The sequence below is a fragment of the Mustelus asterias genome, chromosome 12 (assembly GCF_964213995.1).
Source record: "Mustelus asterias chromosome 12, sMusAst1.hap1.1, whole genome shotgun sequence".
Classification (NCBI taxonomy): domain Eukaryota; kingdom Metazoa; phylum Chordata; class Chondrichthyes; order Carcharhiniformes; family Triakidae; genus Mustelus; species Mustelus asterias.
The window spans coordinates 34,633,924-34,647,970 of NC_135812.1; the positions used below are offsets into that span (position 1 = coordinate 34,633,924).

Below are 14,047 nucleotides of genomic sequence, written 5' to 3' on the forward strand. Positions count from 1 at the left end.
TCAATGATAGTTTTGTGGTCACTATTGCTGAAACTAGCTTTCAATTCCAGATTAATAATTGAATTTAAATTCCACTAACTGCCATGATGCCCATGTCTCCACAAGTCATTAGCCGGGGCCCCTGGAGAACAGGTAGAGTTTACCAGGCAGGATTTACGAGGCCCAGTTTACCAGGCAATATTTCCTTGAAGGTTTAAGAATCTATGTAGTATTTTCAACATCTTATGATGTCCCAAGTTTCTTTACAATAAATGAATTACTTTTGAAACGTAGCCACCATTGGAACCTAGGCATCGTATCTCGCAGATTGCAGTAAAATCTATCCGGTTCACTAATGTCCTTTAGGGAAGGAAATCTGCCGTCATTACCCAACTCCAGATCCCCAGTTATTTGGGTGACTCTTAAATGCCCTCTAAAATGGCTGAGTAAGCCACTCAGTTGAAGGGTACTTTTGGGTGGGCAGTGAATGCTGGCCTAGCCAGTGATACCATTCCCATGATGGAATGAAAATAAAACTGAGTCTTTAACCTCGGCAGTGCCACTAGAGGGAGACAAGAAGCAGAAACCATTTAATTCCCCCACGCACATCTCTCACCATAACTAGTGAGGGAACAGAAAAGGGAGAGCCCCTCCAGAACATTTCACAAAGCTCTGCTTGGTTAGTTTCAGAGAGGTCTTGCCAGAGTCGTAGTGACGGACCACCCACCAAACATTTGAACCTCAGGATTTTTGTGGCAATAAAACAACGTTTAGTGTTTACTGTCTCTAGTATAACTAATGCACAGTAGCTGACATGTGTACTTTCACATTTTGCTCTCTGAATGTCACAGGTTACAATGCTTGGCGGAGATTCTGCGGCCTTTCGCAACCCAGGAATGTGGCTGAGCTTGCTCAAGTCCTGAAGAATGTCCATTTAGCAAAGAAACTCCTAACCTTGTATGGAACTCCAAACAATATCGATGTGTGGGTGGGGGGAATCTCCGAACCCTTGGTGGAGGGCGGCAAGTTGGGCCCTTTGTTCACCTGTTTAATTGGACATCAATTCAAGAACCTGAGAGATGGAGACAGGTAACAGGCAATACTAGCAGCACAGAAACTACTGAAGGCATTGACTTTCATTGAGTTGCGGGTTTCCATTTCACATTAAAGGGATTGGAGATCAGAGCCAGAGAGGTGGCTGATGCTTCAATCTCCCAGCCTGGGTGGTTATGGATTCAATCAAACAGTAATTGTGTTGTTGAGTAGAACAGGTTGAGATTGCAGTGATCACTGCGCAGAAAGATAAGGTCACTGGCCTCTACCTGCCTTTAAATTTCCATAAATGGGTCTTATACCAGTCAATATGAGACCGCCAGACCTCATAACCAGCATAACCACTCGATCTCCTGAGGAAGCTTGAGGGTAAACTAAAATGAAAGCAACCTTACAATAAATGGCTGGGTAAGAGTTGCGAAGGTAAACAAATCAAAATAGAGTGAGATACGCCCAGAGTAAAAATGCCAGTGTTGTGGTGTGCCGCAGGGATCGGTGTTGGCTCCATTGTTGTTTGTCATCTATATCAATGATCTGGATGATAATGTGGTAAATTGGATCAGCAAGTTTGCTGATGATACAAAGATTGGAGGTGTAGTGGACAGTGAGGAAGGTTTTCAAAGCTTGCAGAGGGATTTGGACCAACTAAAAAAATGGGCTGAAAAATGGCAAATGGAATTTAACGCAGACAAGTGTGAGATATCATCATAGAAACCCTACAGTGCAGAAGGAGGCCATTCGGCCCATCGAGTCTGCACCGACCACAATCCCACCCAGGCCCTACCCCCACATATTTACCCGCTAATCCACGCATCTCAGAACTCTAAGGGGCAATTTTTAACCTGGCCAATCAACCTAAACCCGCACATCTTTGGACTGTGGGAGGAAACCGGAGCACCCGGAGGAAACCCACGCAGACACGAGGAGAATGTGCAAACTCCACACAGACAGTGACCCGAGCCGGGAATCGAACCCGGGACCCTGGAGTTGTGAAGCAGCAGTGCTAACCACTGTGCTACCATGCCGCACATTGCACATTGGAAGGACAAACCAAAGTAGAACGTACAGGGTAAATGGTAGGCCTCTGAAGAGTGCAGTTGAACAGAGGGATCTGGGAATACAGGTACAGAATTCGCTAAAAGTGACGTCACAGGTGGATAGGGTCGTAAAGAGTGCCTTTGGTACATTGGCCTTTATAAATCGGAATATCGAGTATAAAAGTTGGAGTGTTATGGTAAGGTTATATAAGTCATGATGTGTAGATGCCGGCGTTGGACTGGGGTAAACACAGTAAGAAGTTTAACAACACCAGGTTAAAGTCCAACAGGTTTATTTGGTAGCAAAAGCCACACAAGCTTTCGGAGCTGCAAGCCCCTTCTTCAGGTGAGTGGGAATTCCCACTCACCTGAAGAAGGGGCTTGCAGCTCCGAAAGCTTGTGTGGCTTTTGCTACCAAATAAACCTGTTGGACTTTAACCTGGTGTTGTTAAACTTCTTACAAGGTTATATAAGGCATTGGTGAGGCCGAATTTAGAGTATTGTGTACAGTTTTGGTCACCTAGTTACAGGAAGGACGTGAATAAGGTTGAAAGAGTGCAGAGAAGGTTCACAAGGATGTTGCCGGGACTTGAGAAGCTGAGTTACAGAGAGAGATTGAATAGGTTGGGACTTTATTCCCTAGAAGATTGAGGGGAGATTTGATAGAGGTGTATAAGATTTTGATGGGTATAGATAGAGTGAATGCAAGCAGGCTTTTTCCGCTGAGGCTAGGGGAGAAAAAAACCAGAGGGCATGGGTTAAGGGTGAAAGGAGAAAAGTTTAAAGGGAATATTAGGGGGGGCTTCTTCACGCAGAGAGTGGTGGGAGTGTGGAATGAGCTGCCGGATAAAGTGGTAAATGCAGGGTCACTTTTAACATTTAAGAAAAACTTGGACGGGTTCATGGATGAGAGGGGTGTGGAGGGATATGGTCCAAGTGCAGGTCAGTGGGACTAGGCAAAAAATGGTTCGGCACAGACAAGAAGGGCCAAAAGGCCTGTTTCTGAGCTGTAATTTTCTATGGTTCTATGGGCATAAGTAGTTTTTTGAAGTTATTGCCTAACTATGGGTATCAGCTCACAAACATGGCGACCTGCTCTCCTACACATTCCTCCCTGAAAACACTCAGTATTATCAGTGAGGAGTAGGGTTAACATTTCAGTTTGATAACCTTCGGTCACAATAGGAAAATCTCACAGATGAACAGCTTATATGGAGCAGATTAAATTAAAAATGGGCTGTAAAATAAGGAGCTGTTTCACTCTTTCTTGTGACACATTACTGACCAAGAGTGAATGGTCTGTGATTAGGTAGAGGACCTGAGAGGAGTGAATACCATAGGGAAGAAAAACGGAGACAATGATGTCCAGGCCTTTCTGAAGACAATGGGCAAGAACCCCAATTAGATCTTCAGACTGAGAAACTGAAACTGTTCCTTAAATTACAGGAAATCCAAATCCCCCACCCCTTTCATCATAAACTTACTGAATATGAGGATTAGTAAATGTCTTCCCCCTCCCAACTTTTTCTGTGAGGGTCAGTAAATGTCTTCCCCCTCCCAGCTTTTTTAGTGAGGGTCAGTAAATGTCTTCCCTCATCCCAGTCTTCTCTGTGGGGGTCAGTAAATATCTTCCCCCTCTCAGTCTTCTCGGAGGGTCAGTAAATGTCCACTGAACCCCCCCCACCCCAAGTCTTCTCTGAGGGTCAGTAAATGTTTTACCCCCCCAGCCTTCTCTGATGATCAGTAAATATCTCCCCTACCCTCCCAACCATACTCTGAAGGTCAGTATATGTCTTCTACCACCCCACCCCGTGCCGCCACCCCCCACCCCCCCCCCCCCCCCCCCAGTCTTCTCTGTGAGGGTCAGTAAATGTCTTCCTCCTCACAACCTCTCTATTGCACCTGTACTCAGCAACATGGATGAACTATTTACTGTCAATAGGTTTGATCTGTACTTTTCAGGGACTTACCAGTGATGTTTCTCCTTGTGCTTCAGATTCTGGTGGGAAAATACAGGAGTTTTTACTGCTAGCCAACGTCAGGCTCTTACCCAAATCTCCATGTCCAGGATCATCTGTGAAAACACCGGGATCCAATTAATTCCTCGCGATGCCTTTAAGTTCCAACCATTCCCACGAGGATATGTAAACTGCAACCAGATACCAAAGGTAGACCTGAGTGCCTGGAAGGAGGATGTGCGAGGTAGGTTATTACAGGGCTGGGCCCAGCCTTCAGAAAGCTGACATTCCAGTTCATTTATGCTTGAATATAAAACTAAGAAAATCAGCTGGTGTAAGAAAAGAGCAAAGAGACACTCGGAGCTGGACTCTGAATTCCATTCGCAACTTCTGCTCTAGTGATTCATGGATCAAACACTGAGGGGCCAGTAGGGTTAAGAGCAATATCTTCAGAATCTGGATAATTAGACTTGTCAATATAGATCATTTCACCCTTCCACCTCCTTGTTCTATTGCTTAAATCTGTTTCAGCTTATTCCTTCAGCATCTCATTCAGGTGCTCAGTCCTTCCTCTCCCCAGAAACATCTAAGTTTCTCTGGCACCCATTAATGTCTTCCACATTTTCCTGACTATTTATTGCACAACTGTTATCCTATTTGTTCTCTATTTTTATCTTCTTTCCTTATACCATCTTAGCATAGAATATTCTTCACTCTATCATTACCCTCAAGCCCAGGGCTCAATCATGGTTAAATAGTCAAGTGCAGCAACAAGCACATCTAAAAGCTGGTGAAATTACAGCACAGGACTGACTATACATGCATTCGAAACAGTGTAAGCAAAATGCAATAGACAGAGATGTGTCATTCCACACCCAATGGATCAGATCAAAGCTCTGCTGTCCTGCTGCAGCCAGTCATGAGTGGTAGTTGAAAATTAAATGACAGACAGGAGGGGCAGGCTCCACAAATATCCCCATCACAATTCCAAAACTCAACCATCTTCACCCAGGAAGTGCCGAGTGGATGATCCATCTCAGCCTCCTCCTGAGGTCCCCAGTATCACAGATACCATTCTTCAGCCAATGTGATTCATTCCATGTGATATCAAGAAATGGCTGAAGGCACTGGATACTGTGAAGGCTGCAATAACACTGGAGGCTTTGCTCCAGAACTAACCCCTAGCCAAGCTAGTGCAGCCAGAACACTGGCGTCTACTGGAGAATGTAGAAAATTGCCCAGCAAGATCTGTCCATGCAAAGAAGGAACAATTCCCTCAGCCCCATCAGTCTCTCAATCATCAGCAAAGTGATGGAAGGTATCATTCACAGCACTTAATCAATGGAATAAATCCAGGGCAACTCAAAGTGGTTTGAATCAACAAAGGCTTCATTGCCAACAATACAAATTATATGTCCAACAAGGTGAATTACAATGTGACTGTTCTACTCGACTCCCAGGCTCCAACTGCCAGACCTTCCTCGACCCGTGATACGTGCTCTCCTGCCGATTGGAGTACTCAGCTTCCCGCCATGACAATCCATAGGGTCCAGCCTGATCATGTGGCCTCGGGAAAGGAACCCACCTTCCACCTTAAAGGGCCACACTACTATATACAATGACAACCTGTCATTCTCAGTTTGGATTCAACCAGGGCCAATAGGATCTTGACCTCATAACAGCTATTGTTGAATATGGATAAAATAGTGAACTCTAGAGTTGAGGTGAGAGTAACTGCCCTTGACATCAAGACAGCATTAGACCTAGTGTGGCATCAAGGAGCCCAGCAAAAATTGAAATCCATAGGAATCAGGTTGTAAGCTCTCCACCGATTGCAGTCAAACCTAGCACAAAGGAAGTTGGTTGCAATTGTTGGAAACCACACATCTCAGGCTAGGGACGTCTCTGCAGGTGTTCCTTTGGGGAGTGTTCTCAGCCCAGCCACCTTCAGCTGCTTCATCATTGACGAGGTCAGAATTTGGGATGTTCACTGATTGCCTCAGCACCATTCACACCTCCTCAGACACTGAAGCAATCCTTGCCCCTGTGTGACAAAACCTGAGTTACATTCAGACTTGGACCACTAATATTTCTGCCACACAAGTGCCAGGCAAAGATAATCCCCAAGAAGAGAGAATCTAACTATTTCCTTTTTACATTCAACGGCATTGCTGTCACTGAAACCTCCACTGTCAATATCCTGGGGGTTACAATTGACCAGAAACTGAACTGGATTAGCTATATCAATCAGTACTGTGGCTACAAGAGCAGGTCAAAGGCACGTAACTCACTTCTTGAGTCTCCAAAACACATCCACTATCTCTGAATGAGTGCAGCTCCAAGAACATTCAAGAAGCTTGACACCACCCAGAACAAAGCAGAACGACATTGCATTAACCATCTTGGACATTCACTCCCTCCACCACTGGCCCACTGGCACACACTAGCACACAGTGTGTACCATCTACAAGATGCACTGCAGGATGAAGAATGTTTACTCTCTTCCCTCAACACAGATGGTAGCGTTTGCTAATCTCTCTCAGTTTAGATAAAATAAATAACTGTCGGTACTTTCTTTGTGTGGATGCATATCTGAAGGCAGAAACGAATGATTATTAGCGAGAAGAAAGTTCCTGTTCAGCTGTGACTGGGTAATAATCTCTAGAAAGTCATTGGTTTGCATTGACTGTAAGGTCGATACAGATTGCTATAATGTTTTATTACTTTCCTGGGTCAAGAAGAAATGCCACTCAATTCTTCCCTGTGCTGCTCCAATGGGGATTGAATAGCTGTGTGCTTGTGCCATGTCAGAAGCAGCCCTTCTCCCTGAGGGTGATTGACTGTATGGCCTTCTCTTATTTCACATTTATTTATTTTCTTAAATGTGGCAAATACTCGGTGGAATTGAAGCTGTCTCCATTTTCCACGTCACTCGTACTACAGTGTTTAACTTTGCACTTATTTGATTATCTGTTCTCTTCACTATTTTGCTTGTTTTATTTTCTAGTGGTCAGAACATTGGGAGTACGCAATGTTTCAATGTTCTCAGTAGCTTCCTTTCTCCTAATGAGTGTTGGCTTGTTCCTGTTACAGTGACCCCCTGTGGCTCTGTCCCTGCTGTCGCCCACAGCCATTTCTCCATCTGTAAATCCTCGGTCAGATACACCTGTAAGTCGGGATTCAAGTTGGTGGGAGGCGATACGCTAACTTGTCTAAGTAATGGGAAGTGGAACATTGCACCACCTGGCTGCAGAGGTAAGAGCTGAAATCCAGGGCCTTGGAATAGCGAGTGCCATTGGTTAGCACTGGGTGAGGGAGGTCGAATACCCACACAATGATGGTCATTTCCAACTCCATCGTCTGAGCGCTAAACTGTGAGAGCTAATTACCTGTCAAATCCTCCCCACCATTGACACTCAGAATCGTAGAATCCCTACAGTACAGAAGGAGGCCATTGAGCCTGCACTGACAACAATCCCACCCAGGCCCTATCCCCGTAACTCCACATATTTACCCTGCTAATCTCCCTGACACTAATGGTCAATTTTGCATGGCCAATCAACATAATCTGCACACCTTTGAAGTGTGGGAGGAAACCCACGCAAACACGAGGTGAACGTGCAAACTCCACACAGTCACCTGAAGCCGGTATTGAACCCGGGTCCCCGGTGCTGTGAGGCAACAGTGCTAACCACTGTGCCACCATGCCGCCCATGGGTAAGACTCTCGATGTTCTTCTTTTTCTGTAAATGTTGGCGTTTGTTCCAGATGTTGGAGGCAGGATTGCTAAATGAATCTTAGCTCCTAATGTGCAGATAAACATGATGACCCACTCTTACAATTCTTTCAGAACTCCGGTCTGTTGGATTTCAAGATGCAGGAAGTGGCATTACACTAACAGGACCAAAAGGAGATGAAGGTAACGCTGAACACATGGGACCTGAAAAGAATTGCAGTCAACCCATGCGAGCAATTCAAAATGTTCCAAAACACTCAGCCTTTTCTGTGCAACTTAATGTAAGAAATCTGATTCGAGGAAAGCCAATTCCGTGTGCAAAGGAGATCTACAATGGCCAGAGAGATTTCAATTGCTCAACAGGAGTATTCACTTGTCAGATTGCTGGAGTATATCAATTTTCATATCACTGTGGAGGGAGCAGAGCAACTGTGTCGCTTAAAAAGAATAACTCCCAGGTCACTAGATCAGATACACGTATCAGATACAACAGAATTATTTTATCAGGAAGCACCATCCTTCAGCTAAATTCTGGCGATCAAGTTTGGTTAACGAATTTGAAAGGTTCCTTAAGCACTTCCAGCTACTTTCAGGGCCACCTACTCTTTACAGTTTAATCATTTTCCTTTGTCTAGTCATAAACAATGATCTTTACCAATTGAATGTTAAAGGGATCTGCCCGAGGGTCAAAACCTGGGCTGGGAAACCACGAGCCATTTTCAGGATCTTTACAACACAGAAGCTGCTTTCCAAGGTCATAGTTGATATGTAGAACAAACCCATTCAGGGCAGAGTGAACTTGTGTCCTGGTTCAGTCTCAAACCCCTCTCCACAAATATTCCACTGGAAGCTTCCAGGCTCACTTATCCAAAGAGCATTTTTGTTAAGTTGCCAAAAGATTTGTGTGTTACATTTTTCTGACATGAATTTGGAACTATTTCAACACAGCACAAACATCATTCCCCCAATTCACTCTCTGGCACGTTACATTCTGGTTTGTTTTATTTCCCTCCAATACCTGCCCCATTAAAGGAATAGTCCATAAGAGCACCTCCACTTTCAACTCAAACTAAACAAAACTTGCCCAATAAAGTAAAACCAAACAAAACTTTCCCAATAAAGTGAAAGGTCTCTCATTAGCTGGTCCCATTAAAATACTAACGTGCCCATTGAAGCCCATCCTTTTAATACAGTGGCAATCCTATTGTTGCCCATCACTGTAATATTTTAGCTTTTCCATTGAAACCCATCCCATTAACACTAATTCTCCCATTATACAGCCCAGCGTCATATTTAATGTCCCCAACTTGGTCCTCTATCACCGGAAAATGGTTCCAAACAATATCACTTCCTGTTTCTCCGTAGCTAAATGCATTATTTTGCTTGCCTTAAATTGATTGACAACATCTGAGTCTATCCTATCTCTAAAATTTAAAATGTGATAACTCTTTGTGAGGCTTCCCCAAAACCATTCTCTCTTTAGAGTTCTCTCTGATCTTTCCTCACCCTTTTTTATGCACCCTGACTGCCTGATTTCTTACTTGTGTGAGGAAGAGAGACTTGGCAAATGGAGATGAAATCATACAGGGTATTAAGGAGAGTACAAATAGGCCTGGTGGCCTGTTCACATCCTCAGAATATAAACACTGGGTTCAATGAAGTTGTATTTCTCTACACCCGCTCCATTGCATTTATTTTAGTTGGAAGTCTCACAACACCAGGTTAAAGTCCAACAGGTTTATTTGGTAGCAAATACCATAAGCTTTCGGAGCACTGCTCCTTCGTCAGATGGAGTGGAAATGTCTATTTTATTTAATTTTATTTTATTAAAATGTTTATTTTAGTTGTGCAGGGACCTGAATTGAGCATAATACTCCATGCACAGTCTGATTAGCGTAGTGTACAGCCACTGCTTAATCTTTTAATTCTCTATCTGCTGCTGTAACTCATTGTTCCAGCATTGTCGCTTTTCCAATTATTTCACTTTGTGGAGCAGGCAGAAGTGATTGCTGGACTGTCTCTCCCAGTTCCCTTTTCAAAGCCTCCTCTGCCAATGAAACCCATTCACTGCGGGCTCCTTCATTGCGCAAATTTTGTTACAGTTAAATCTCATTTACCATTTCTCTCCCAACTGATTCACCGATTTGCTTTAATTATTTTGTCATATTCTCTCGTTCTCAACTGCTCTCCCCCTCCTTTAGGTATTGAAATGTTTTAACTTTGACCCAATAGCCCTCACTGGCCCAAACCTGGGCAGCACGGTAGCACAGTGCTGCTTCACATTGCCAGGGACCTGGGTTCGATTCCCGAGTTGGGTCACTGTCTGTGTGGAGTTTGCACATTCTCCCCGTGTCTGCGTAGGTTTCCTCCAGTTTCCTCGCACAGTCTGAAAGACATGCTGGTTAGGTGCATTGACCTGAACAAACAAACCAGGCTGTGGCGACTAGGGAAATTTCATGGAAAATGAACATCAGTTGTTTGTACATTAATGATTGGACCCAGGGTCCAGGGTTTGATAAAGGGTCACCTGGACTAGAAACGTCAACACTTTTCTCTCCTGACAGATGCTGCCAGACCTGCTGAGATTTTCCAGCATTTTCTCTTCTGTTTTCAGATTCCAGCATCCGCAGTAATTTACTTTTATCCAATGATTGGATCCAAATGGATTAAATTAGAAAAGGAGCCTCTTTTATATTCAGAATGATTGTAATGGACTAGTTGTGAAAACAGTGGCTAATAATTCTAAGACACCTTGGTAGAATTGTTCTTTAAAATGTTTATTTCTTTGAAAGCCCAAGGGTATAAAAATGTGAATCCTGCTAATATGAAATATTGAATAAACTCTAGTTGCTAACCTCAGTGCCACATGTTTCTTTTTGCTTTTCTCTTCTCTTTACAGATGTTGTATTTACAATAAGTTAACCCAGTGAGAGCCAGGCTGATATACAAAGTTCAGATGAGAAGCAGGGGGCAGAATTTTCCATTCTGTGCCCAGTGCTGCCTGAGGGGAGAAAACTGGCGTGCAACTTGCAGGCTGCACAGTTTTTCTCCCTAGTTAATCCAGCAGGAAAAAACTGGAGGCGTGACCCGCGCTGTCGTGCTGATGGGTCAGGGCTGGAAAAATCCAGCAATTAGGAATCTCTATATCGGGATGCCATTTTTAAAGGGTGCCCCAGTCTCCAATGTAAAACACAGAAACCCTGCCCCCACATACATGGAGACACACTCCATGGACACAGGGGATCTTCCCAACACACAAAAGGGGAACCCCATCCAACTGATAAGGGAAAGGGAGGAGTGGGGTCGATTAGCTACCAATAAAGGGTGTTCATACCTCGTGGCAGAGGACATGGATTAGGTACTGAGGCCGGGATTCTCCAGTCCCGCCTGCGGAAGGATTCATCGGAACAGGATAGAAAATTTGACAGACCAGCCAAAGACTTTGCAGGAACTTCCAGTTCAGTCCCAAAGTACCTCTGTGACTTTGAATATTGTGAATTGTCCCGATTCAACTTCCTCAACCCTCCTGCAACATTTGGTACAGTTGGTCACATTAATCTCCTCCATTGTCTAGCTGGATGGAACTGCTCTCATCTGTTTCCATACTTATCCATCCAGTCACAACCAGAAAAGACCCAACAAAGTCTCTCTTCCTCCTTCAGCATCACAATTGCCAAAGGATCTGTGCAATAGTCGCCCCAACCAATACAGTCATCCCGACCAATATGGTCATGGACAGTTGCCTCTGCAACAAGTAAATTGAAGAGTGAGATCAAGTAAGTCGTTCCACCATGTGTTATCTAACCCTCTGCAGGAGCTTTCCTTGCCCATGTTTGACCTAAGGTCATGAGACTTCAAATGATTTAGAGTCAATATTAAGGACTCCCAGGGCCATTTCCTCCGACCACCACCCCTGGGACTTGAGAATGAATGGAAGGAGTTTGGGAAATTAGCTGACATGGAAACTTGTTTAGTTCTTTGAACGTAACTAAATTAGATTTTTGCTTGGCTAATCTGAGGTACAGTCCACCCATCTTGGGTATCAGTTCTCAGATATTGGAGAGGACAACTTTACAGAGTAATTGTCACACCGACTGTCCAATCTCATTTTTTTTTCCTTCAACAGTTTGCCACAACTGTGTGGCTTGTCAGGTCCTTCAGAAAGTAATTAAGAGTCAACCACATTGGTTTGGGGCTGCAGGAATGTTTTGACCAGACTGGGTAAGGATAGCAGGTTATCTTACCTCAGGGACACCAATTAACAAATGTGTTTTTTTACAGCAATTTAACAGCTTCTGGTCATGTCTGCTGATGATGTTTTAAATCATAGATTTATTTCTCTGTTTTAAATGGAAAGTCACAAATATACATGATATATCTTATCATGGGGAATCCCTAGTCTCTGCCCTATCTCGAACAAATCTGAACATTTTAGTCACCTCGCTCAGTAGTACTAGCTGGAGTCTTTATTCAGCCATTGGAGAAGCCTGTTTCACAGCTACTCATTTTCATAGAACGTAGAACCCCAACACTGCAGAAGGAGGCCATTCAGCCCATTGAGTCTGCACTGGTTCTCCAAAAGAGCGGTTTATCCAGGCCCAATTCTCACCCTATCCCCATAACCCCGTGCATTTACCATGGCTAATCCACCTAACCTACACATCTTTGGACACTAAGTGGCAATTTAGCAAGGCCAATCCACCTAACCTGGAGTTGGGAGGAAACTGGAGCACCAGAGGAAACCCATGCAGACATGGGGAGAATGTCTGTTTGGAGTTTGCACAATCAACTAAGGCCGGAATTGAACCCGGGTCCGTGGCGCTATGAGACATCGGCGCTAACCAATGTGTTACCGTGTTGTCCTCAATTTTCTCAGAGGTTTATATTTGGGAGGCAGAGAAGCACTTGAGTAAACAGGTTCAGAATTGTTTTTATTACTCACAGTAAGAACGGATCCAAAATAGTGAAAAGAATTTCACTGAAATTTGTGCCTAATTTCAAAATTCAACTCGAAGAATCTTTCATTTCAGCACACGGCCAGCCCACCAGAAAGGTATTGGATCAAAGTTCTCACCTGAATAGATGGGTCATGCACTGAGTCAATGTCAGAATGCAATAACCATTCTAACCAGATTGTGCTCAAACGTAACATGTGTGAGTTACAAAGGAGATACATAATTTAAAACGTGCATGAGAAAACCATAACTATACAGGCAATAGAGTTAGTGGAATGAAGAGGAATGACTATCTCATAGAAATGTTGTTCCACAATAAAATTCTGAAATTACAAAGTGATGACTGAGTGCAATTATATGATTATGTGTGTACATGGTGAGTATTTGAACATACCAATCATAACTTCATTAGAAGGTGGATCAGAATTAAATGATTCCAGCAATGGAGCAAACACATAAGTCACAAACTGACTGATCTAACCTTCAAGAATAATAGCCTGATGAATAAATAATATCAGAGCCTCCCTAGTGTTGAAGGATGGGACTAAAAATAGAAAGGTCACCAGTGGAGGAGCACAGGTTGATCCAATGAACAAGAGTTTGTTTTTACTGTTTACTTGCAGGCTGTGGACATCACTAGCAAGGCCAGCATTTATTGTCCATGTTCAATTGCTCATTGAGAAGTTGGCAGTGAACTATCTTAGGCCACTTCATATGGCAGCTAAGAGTTCACCACATGACTGAAGGCCTGGATTCACTTGCCGCCCAGACTGGGTGCGGGCAGCATGTTTCCTTCCCTAACTAGTGAACCAGTTAGTCTTTACTACAATCCAGTACTGATTACTGAAACAGTTTTTCATTCCAGATTTTGTTCATTAACTGAATTCAATTCACAAGCTGCCATTATATGATCTGAACACACCACTGACAGGTTAATAATCCAGGCCTCTGGATTGCAATGTTACCATAGCCACTGCATCCTAACACAAGAACCAGAGGAAGAACAAATCATAACAGTTACCAGCTTGGTAATAGTGCTTCTTACCATGTTGTCCAAGTTGTCTACATGGACTTTAGCAAGCCTTTGACAAGGTACCACATGGTAGGTTGTTGCATAAGGTTAAAGCTTACGGGATCCAGGATGAGGTAGCCAAATGGATACAAAATTGGCTTGATGAAAAAAGACAGAGGGTGGTTGTAGAGGGTTGTTTTTCAAACTGGAGGCCTGTGACCAGCGGTGCCTCAGGGATTGGGGTGGGTCCACTGTTATTTGTCATGTATATTAATGATTTGGATGATAATTTAGGAGGCATGGTTAATAAATTTGCA

The 14,047-nt window shown here is 43.7% G+C and overlaps 1 protein-coding gene across 1 annotated transcript in view; it reads left to right on the plus strand.

The window, feature by feature from the left end:
* LOC144501917 (eosinophil peroxidase-like) overlaps window positions 1-10,615 on the plus strand; it is a 28,190-nt gene extending 17,575 nt beyond the window's left edge. Inside the window, exons 10-13 of the mRNA XM_078225953.1 lie at window positions 831-1,068; window positions 4,066-4,271; window positions 7,121-7,282; window positions 7,878-10,615. Of these exons, the coding sequence (XP_078082079.1) occupies window positions 831-1,068; window positions 4,066-4,271; window positions 7,121-7,282; window positions 7,878-8,380 (1,109 nt within the window). The 3' untranslated portion in view covers window positions 8,381-10,615. The remainder of the gene's footprint in view (window positions 1-830; window positions 1,069-4,065; window positions 4,272-7,120; window positions 7,283-7,877) is intronic.
* Window positions 10,616-14,047: the final 3,432 nt, after the last annotated feature.